At 17.8% G+C, this 10,150-nt stretch overlaps 1 protein-coding gene across 1 annotated transcript; it reads right to left on the bottom strand.

Moving 5' to 3' along the window:
* Positions 1-6,661: 6,661 nt before the first annotated feature.
* Positions 6,662-9,670, bottom strand: PADL01_1316000 (DNA replication licensing factor MCM4; the record flags this gene model as incomplete). Its single annotated transcript, XM_028683697.1, has 1 exon — positions 6,662-9,670. One exon carries the CDS (start codon positions 9,668-9,670, stop codon positions 6,662-6,664), a length of 3,009 nt encoding a protein of 1,002 aa, XP_028539849.1.
* Between the last annotated feature and the right edge of the window lie 480 nt (positions 9,671-10,150).

The following is a 10,150-nucleotide window of genomic DNA, read 5'->3' as shown; positions in this document are numbered from 1 at the left end:
TTTATATCAAAAGAATATATGTATATATATATATATATATATGTATATATCTGAGTGTGTGTGTGTATAATACATATATATATATATCTATGTATTTATCTCTCTATATATGTGATAAATACTATTACCATAACGGCATTTGAAAATATATATTATTGACTAATATATATTTAAAGCAAAAAAAAAAAAAAAAAAAAATAATAAAAGAAACTTATATAAATACTTCTGAAACTTCCTAGGTACCACCATAAATTGATATTATAATATTATTATAAGATATTTATATATATATTTTTGCTCTAATAAATAAATAAATATACATATATATATATATATATATATGTGTACTATCTGGAAATACTGTTAAGGTTCTTCTTTTTTTCTCTTTATTATATTTTTTTTCTTTTTTAAATATAGTGTATTATATAAATATATAAAAAAAATTATACTTCTGAATTTAGTTTACACCCAAAAATAGATATGCTCTTGAAGAAGCATATATGGTAATCTATGATTACTTGATTAAATAATATATATATATATAAATATATAAAAGAATTTTTATTTTATATATTATCTATAATATGATATATAAAACAATTTTATAGGTTAATATAAATACATACATACATAAGGTTAAAACGGATAATATATATTTTTTATATATTATTATGCCTTGTGTATCATTCTACATATGCATATATGTGATTTTTTTTTTTTTTTTTCTTCTCATATATAATACATGTACACAGATTTTTCAAATGCCTATAAATTAATTATGAATTAATAAAATATATAGTTTATATGTACATACATTTATGTATATATATTCGTAGAAAGAAAAAATTCTATATATCAATAAACATGCAGATATACATGTAACACATAAATATATATTTTAGATTTATTCTAAATATAATCTGTATTTTAATTTCTTTAATATAAAAAATAATTATAATATATATAAGAAAAAATTAATGAACTTTTTAATAGATAATTATAGTTTCTTCTTATATATATATATATTCAATTTACCTTAGGATAAAAAAAATCTTCCATATGGACAGAAATATGTGTACATATTAAATATATATTTTTCTTTTTCTTAATCTATTTTATATTTTTTTTTTTTTAATTTTGATTTATATTATTCTGTATCATATATATATATTCAGTGTATTAATGTTTTAATGAATAAGCTTATCAATTATTATATATATATATATATATATATATATATATATTTGTTATATTATTTTTATTGTGTAAGTGCATTATATTATGATGCAACAAACATTCCTTATATTCTGTATATTTTAATTTTCTTTTTTTGAGGATACATAAATAAATATAAAATAAAATAAAAAAAAAAAATTATTATGAATTTATATGTAATATTACTACATAAAAAAAAAAAAAAAAATGTATAAGCTTATAATAAAAAAAACACTAAAAAAAAAGAGAAAAACTATAAATGTAAAGAAACATTAATGTATCTTATTGTATAATATATATATATATATATATATATGTATATGTGTATAGGTAAAAATAAAAGTTTTTTTATTCATATAATAATAATACTTAAAACTATGAAATTATTATTACTATGTATGAATATATGTATAGATAATAGGAAATAATAAATTAGACAAATATAAATATGTGTATGTAATAATAAAAAAATAATAAAAATAATTTATATAATATATTGCATTAAAATATTTGTTCATATTAAAATGACAAAAAAATATATATATATGTATCATATAATTTATATATATTTATAGAAAATATTATATTTTCTTCAACGTTCTACATTGGATACTAATTATAAAAAATATAAATGAAAAAATACATATTCTTAAACATATATTATGATATTATAAAAGAATATATAATTATAAGAAATATAGGTGTAGGTATATTCATAAGAATAAATCTAATATTCAAAAAAAAGAAAAAAGAAAGTATGTATAATATGTGAAATGTATCCAATTCACATTATTGTTGTATTATAAATTACATATAATAAATAAAATATATGTCTAATATATATTTATATATATGTATAAATTAATACGAATATTAATAAAAATTCATATATTACTAAATATATAGAAATCTACTTGTTGTATTTTCAAATATATATATATATATATGATTTATATTCCTTTATTTATTATGTATATATAAAAAAAAAAATTATTATATAGTTTTTCTTACTGCCACTATCATAATATAGATACATAAAATTAAAATATAACTACTTTTATTTTAATTTTATTTTCTATAGACTCATATAAATAAGTATATAACATATAATTATTAAGTATATTATATAAAATAATAAAAATTTTTTATTATGAAGTAAAAAAAAAATTAAAGTATATGAAAGGAATGCAAATTTTTTATTATATTTTTATCAGTATATATTCTTATAAACATAAACATATATATATATATATATATATATATATATATAATTATATGTATACATACACATATATCTACATAACTCATAATGTTTAAATGCATTAATATATATAACAGATATGCTTATTTTATTTTTATATTTTTTTTGTGTAATAGAATGAATAAAAACTATATAAAAAAAAAAAAAAATTATACTTATGTATATGTATATCCATATGTTGTTGGTGTTCTCATATAATCAATTAATCTTTAAAACATAAAAAAAAAAATACAATTATATGAAAATGTTCATACACACATGAAAAAAAAAATATATATATTAATTATGATCAAAATGAAAAAATATAAAAAAAAAAAAAAAACCAAGGTAACTTCATAAAAAATAAAAAATATTATTAAAATAACAAACTCTTATATACATATAAAATTTTAATATATAAATGTATATATAATTACACTTAATGTTATATATATATTTATATATATTATGGATATTTATTTATTTTTTTTTTATATTCCTATATTGATCATATATGTGTGTATACATATTTACACATGATACAACAAAAAAAAAAAAAAAAAAAAGAAAATACAAAAAAAAAAAAAAAAAAGGAGTGAATATATATATATATTACACATATGGTAGAGAGATAACTCAACAAACAGAAAAAAAAAATTAGAGATAACAAAAAAATAAAAAAATTAGGGTTATAAAAATAAAATAATTTAAAGCATAAAAATAAAAAAAAATTAAGGACAAATAAAAAAAAAAAACTTATATCTAAAATATTTTATAAAATATAATAAAGTTCAACATAATTATTTATGATATTGTTAATTTTCTTTTTCTACATAATATGTATACACACACAAATACATATATAAAATGGTTAAGAAAAAGGTATATTAAAAATACATAAATAAATGTAGACTTATATTTTTGATCTAGTATATTTTAATATGAATAATTATAAAAAAAAAAAAAAAATAACAATAATAACATAATATATATATATGAATACACATATACATATATTTATATAACTTCAAATTAAAAAAAAAAAAAAAAAAAAAAAAAAACTCAAATCACAAAACTTAATATAATAATATTCACAATTTGCTCAATTTGAAAAGGGGATATATATTACATATAAAAAAAAAAAAAAAAAAAAAAAAAAAACATACATTACAAAATATATAGATAATAATACCTTATTTTAATTATTCATGAAAATATTAAAATGTCAAAATTATATTAAAATAAAATATATATATATATATATATATATATATACACATATGAACTTACTATTCATGAGACTATTTAATATAAAAAAAATATTACATATTCTCTTACAAAAGATAAAATAAATATCCCCTTATATATTACAAATAAAAAAATAAAAGGAATTAAAAATTAAAACTAACAATTCAGCACACACACAAATACATACATATTACTCATGTATTCTTCATCTCATAAGCTCACCAAAATTTAAAAATCGATATAAAGAAAAAATAAAATTAAAAATCTTCATGTAGCATGCAATAATAAAAATATACACATATATATATAATAAATAGAAAAAGAATTAATCAGAAAACAATATATTTTATAAAAAAATTAAAATTTTATTGTTGTTCTTTTAATAATGTTTCTATTTAATAAATAAAACAAAAATAAGAGAGCGAAAGAAAAAAAAAAATTGGTATATATATATATATATATATTATTTATGATTTGTAATATAAATTTTTTTTTTTTTTTTTCTATTTTTTTTAAACACCAATATATATATACATTACATAATAAAGTATATAAAGCTATTAGTGTAACATATTATTATAGTAGTGTATTTTTTTTTTTTTTTTAATGTGTGTACAAATATATATATATGTATGTATGACATTACTATATATATCTTTATATATAAAAACTTATATTTATTTATGTATAAGTTTATGTATAATGTATATATATATGTAAAATATTATACTATATTCTATATATATATATATATATATATATATATATATATATATATCCAAATATATTATTCCTATATTATATTCAAATATATTATTCCTATATTATATTCACATATATTATTTATATATTATATTCATATATATTATTATATATATATATATATATATTTAATAATATGAATACATATATTTTTACAAAAAATTAAAGGTAGGGTGTAGAAAAATTAGCACTAATAAAAAGATTATATCGAAAACATTTCGTTGATAAATAGAATTTTAAGTATAACGAAATTTCGATAATAAAAAAAAAACAAAAAAGAAAAAACAATATACTGTGTAACTTATAAATATATATTTTTTAATATATATAACAAATAGTTTCTATTTTTTTTTTCCCTTTTTCTATAATTATATAAAAGAAAAAAAAAAAAAAAAGGTTGTTAATATAAATATTATTTATACATATATTTACATATACATATATATATATATATTATTATATACATATATTTTTCATTACATATAATATTAATATGTAAAGTTCGTTTTTTTTTGTTTTTTTTTTTTAATTGTGATTTTATTATATATATATATATATGTATATAATGATATAACTTGTATATGTATTATATATTAATGTTGTTAGTATATATTATTTGTAAAATGAGGAAAATAAGGGGGTAATTTTTTTATCTATACCTTTTCCATTTTTTATTTGTTTTCCTCTATTCTTTTCTTATTTTTTTATATATACTATAATATGTTAACTGTTTCTTATATCATTTTACAAAAAAAAATATATATATATATATACATTTTTTTTTTATTATGTTTCATGTAATAATAATTATATAACTATATTATATTATTATTATAATATATATATTTTATGTTTTTATATTATTAATTTCTTGTTTTCCTTTTTTTTTTTTTTTTTTTATACTTGAATTTTTATTGTAAACTTATATAAAAGTGTAAAGAAATGGATAAACACGGGGGTATTTAGAATATACATTTGCCTTACAAAAAAATTACTAGAAACATATATTTTCCATACATTAGTACAAATTTTTTTTTTTAATTAATAAATAGGGATTAATATTAATATATTTTTTAATAAAATATAAAATAATAATATTAATAAGAAAAAGCTACTCCATGTTTATAAAATAAAAAAGAAAATAATTTTTTTTTCCCCTATAAATTTATATATTTTCCTATATAATGTTAAGTTAATTTACTTTTTTTCTTTCTATAAACAAATATGGGAAATACTATGAGTTAAGGAATTTGTTTTTAATAAATTATATACACAAAAAAATAAAAAATAAAAATATGACAACAAAAAAATAATTATATTATATATATATATATATATATATAATAATTATTAAATAGTAAAAGTATAGAACTATAATTTATATTATTTATGAAGGGAGTACCTGGAAATTTTGAAAATTATAAGAAAAAAAAAAAAAAAAAATATAATATAATATATTATAAAATTTATTATGACAACATATATATATATATATATATATATTTATCTATATATTCAATTATTAAATTTTCTATGTCTTTGGAAAAAAAAAAAAAAAAATCTCTTTTGTGCTTTGTTAATGTAATATGAGGTATATATTTATTTTTATTATCTAATTTTCAGCGTTAAATATTAAAATAAATATTACAATTTTGTATAATCTCATATATTTATATAATATAATAAATATTATTATGTTAATTTTTATTTTACACCTAATATATATATATATATATATATATATATATAATCTTTTAAAAGTAATTTTATATATACAGAGAGAACTTTATTTTAATACATATTTTGGATGTGTTTTTTTTTTTTTTTTTTTATTTTAGTAATACAATAAATGAAAATGTAAAAGAAAAAATATTCACTCTATTATATATATATATATATATATATATATATATGTGCATATATTTTAAAAATAAAAGTAATTACGTAATAATACAATGTACGTTTGAAAAAAAAAGATATACATATATAGCATTTTTAAAAAAATTATCATGATATATATTGAAATAATTTGTATATATGTATTCGTTGTAATTATGTATATAATACAAAAATATTAAGAAAATAATTAAAAAAAAAAAAAGAAGAATAAAATAACACACGCTTAAATATATATTTATTTATCCATTTCTTATGTTTATTACTTCGTGTTCAGTTTTTTTTTTTTTTTTTTTTTTTTTACTTTTTCTTATATAATCCTGAACACAATCGTGTGATTTCTTGTGATTTTTCAAGATCGTAAAAAGCTTCTTCAAATGATTTTCTATCCATAGATGTTGTATGTTCTGGATCGTTCATTATAGTTTCATTACAATGTGTTAATAATTCATCTTTTGTCATGTTTTTTAAAACTAAAGCATTCATAATAATATCTTTTATAAGATCTGATTTTTTCTTATGTTGAGAAGTTTGTCCTAAGTTTACTTGATCAAAATCTATTCTACCACTTAATGGATCAATTAAACTTTGGAAGGTAGCTATATTCATTAATCGTACAGCTTCATTTGCTTCATCTGGTGATACTACACGTTTTAATTTCATTTTTGCTAAGCTTTGACTTAATCTTACTAATCCTTCTAGTTGTCTTGGACTAGCTGTTGGAGATTTGGTACCTTCTTTACATCTCATTTTTATATATTCATCAATAATAATTTTTTTACTTTCAAGTGAGATGATAGGATTACATGTTATACGACAATAAGCTATGTATAACGCTAATGTATTTGAATCAATTAAATAATTCTTAGCTGTTTTTTTATTAGAACTATTATTATATTCATCATATGATATATTTACATTAGCCCAACTGCCTCTTTTATTTTCTACATCATTACTTTCATTAAGGTAATTACTTATATCTTCATCATTATCATCATCATTATAATTATTTTGATCTTCATTTTTTCTACTTGGTCCTTTTGATTTTCTATTCCTTTGTTGTGTAAAATAGTCAGGTTCATCTTCCTCTTGGTCTTCCTGATCATCGTCCTCTGGATTGTAAGAAAAATTTTTACAAAGTACTGTAGCTAGCTTTCTGTCCTCCTCTTCGTTGGCTTGATCTATAACTAAATAAATTAAATCAAAACGCGAAAATAAGGAAGGTGGTAAATTAATATTTTCAACAACTGCTTTATTTTTATCATATCTACTATTAATAGGATTTGCAGATGCCAAAATAGATGTACGTGCATTAAGTGTAGCAACAATACCGGCTTTGGCAATAGTTACTGTTTGTTGTTCCATAACTTCATGTAGAATAGCTCTAGCTGAGTCATCCATTTTATCAAATTCATCAATACAGCAAATACCTTTATCTGATAATACGACTGCTCCTGATTCTAAAATATATTCTTTTGTTTCTGAATCTTTTGAAATGAATGCTGTAAGACCAACACTACTACTACCTTTTCCACTTGTATATATACCTCTTGGTGATAATTTATGAACATAGTGTAAAAGTTGTGATTTAGCTGTAGATGGATCACCACATAATAAGATATGTATTTCAGATCTATATTTATTATTATATTTATCTGTTATTTTACTACCACCAAATAATTGACATAAGAGACCTTTCTTAATATCATCTCTTCCATAAATTGATGGAGCAATTGAATCTACTAATCTTTTATATATATTTGGATCTTTACTTAATTGTTCCATTTTTTGAATAACTTCAGTTGTAAATAATAAATTTCCTTGTTCATTTAATTTTTCAAAATTTTCCTCTACTGTACCATCTTCATTTCTTTTTAATATAATATTAGCAGTATCATTTTGTTCAGTTAATTTCATTTTTTGTTTATTTTCTTTTTTTATATGAATAACATTTATGTATGTTCTATGTACACTATTATAACATCTAGATCTTGGATTTAATCTTACAGGTGAAGCTTTTAATATACCTGTTAGTTCAACTGTATCTCCAGGTTTAGTATAATCTATTAAATCATCATATGCATAAATAGAAATTGATTGTGGTGTTTCTCCTTGTTTTAGATGTTCTGTAACTTCACTTAATTTAATTAATTGTTTTGATGAAAAGCAACAATTATTATGCCATAGTTCAAAAGTGTTCTTATTATTACAATTAGAGCAAGTGACGGGTTCTTGTACTTCTCCTTGTATGACATGTTCATAAACTTCTTCATTACACTTTTCATAATTATTAACACCGATTCTTTTTTTAGATGTACATTTGAAAGCTGCCATGGTCATTTCTGGAATAATATTAGAACATCTAATAATAACACCTTTAACACAAACTAAGGTTTCAATTTGGTTGGGTCCTAATTTTCTAGGGGTATCTTTATGTTTCTTATTAAAAAATCGAACTCTACAATAATCTTGCTTAGTACTACTTAATGGATATTTATCAGATGAACTTGATCTTGTATCTCCTTCTAAAACTAAAGCTAAAAGAGAATTATATTTTGTACTAATAATTTTATCAATTTCACTTATACAATCAGATGGATATTCAATAATTAACTTATATAATTTTTTATTAAAAAAAAATATATGTGTCAAATCAATTTCAAATGATTTAATATGTTCTAAGTTTCGTATGCCTTCAGAATTCTCATTATTTTCATCATCATCTTCATAATTAGTATTATTTAATCTACATTCATTTTGCCTTCCTGTTTCAATAAATTTTATCATCTTCCATCCATAATAAGCTAAATATACTTTTAAATTATCACGATGTAATAAAATATATTCACTTATACTACGATCTTCATCCGTAAAATCTAAAACATCACTATAATTTGTTATATTAAATTCATCAAAAAATTGATTAAATAATTCTTTTATTTGTTCTAAATTACTATCAATAAAATGAGGTAAACGACCCGATTCAACATCCTCCATAAAAGCTTCTCTACCAACATCTCCAATATCAGCTCTTGCACATTTTATTCTTCTAATAGCTAAAGGAGTATGTCCATATTTTATAAATTGAGAACCAGCATTACTCTGATTTAAATATCTTGATTCATTCAACATACTATTTAAAAAACTTTTACTGTTCTTTGTTCTCCTACTCGACATAGGAGTATGCATGAAATTGCTTCCAAATATCTCATTGTTCGAACCAAATATATTAGAAGAACTTAATGCAAAGGGACTATTATTATTATTGTTGTTATTTTGTTGTCCTAATCTTCTTCTTGGTGTACCCATTTTGTATATATTTTATAAATACATAAATTATTAATGACCTTTAAAAATATATATATATGAACAAGTTATCACAATATAAAAGAGGTACTACACGAAGGAAGGAAAATAAAAATAAAAATATATATATATATAAATTATGTGTATAAATATTTTATATATATATATAGTTTATATGTACATATTTATATTACATTAAATCATTTAATAATCCTAATATAATTTTATGTCACTAAATTCAATAAACTATATCTTATTAATACTAGTAAGGATGTCAAAAAGAAAAAAAAAAAAAAATTAAGAATATATATTATGTATATATATATATATATATATATAAAATTAATTATATATATATATATATAATATTTCATTCATATTACACACATATAAACCCTTTTAAAAATTTCATCTTTTGTCGAACAATATGTGTATCAATTACAATATTAATATATACTTTGTTCAAAGATAGAAACATTCATA

This window comes from Plasmodium sp. gorilla clade G2, assembly GCF_900097015.1.
Source record: "Plasmodium sp. gorilla clade G2 genome assembly, chromosome: 13".
Classification (NCBI taxonomy): domain Eukaryota; phylum Apicomplexa; class Aconoidasida; order Haemosporida; family Plasmodiidae; genus Plasmodium; species Plasmodium adleri (nom. inval.).
This window is presented reverse-complemented; position numbering and strand designations above follow the sequence as displayed.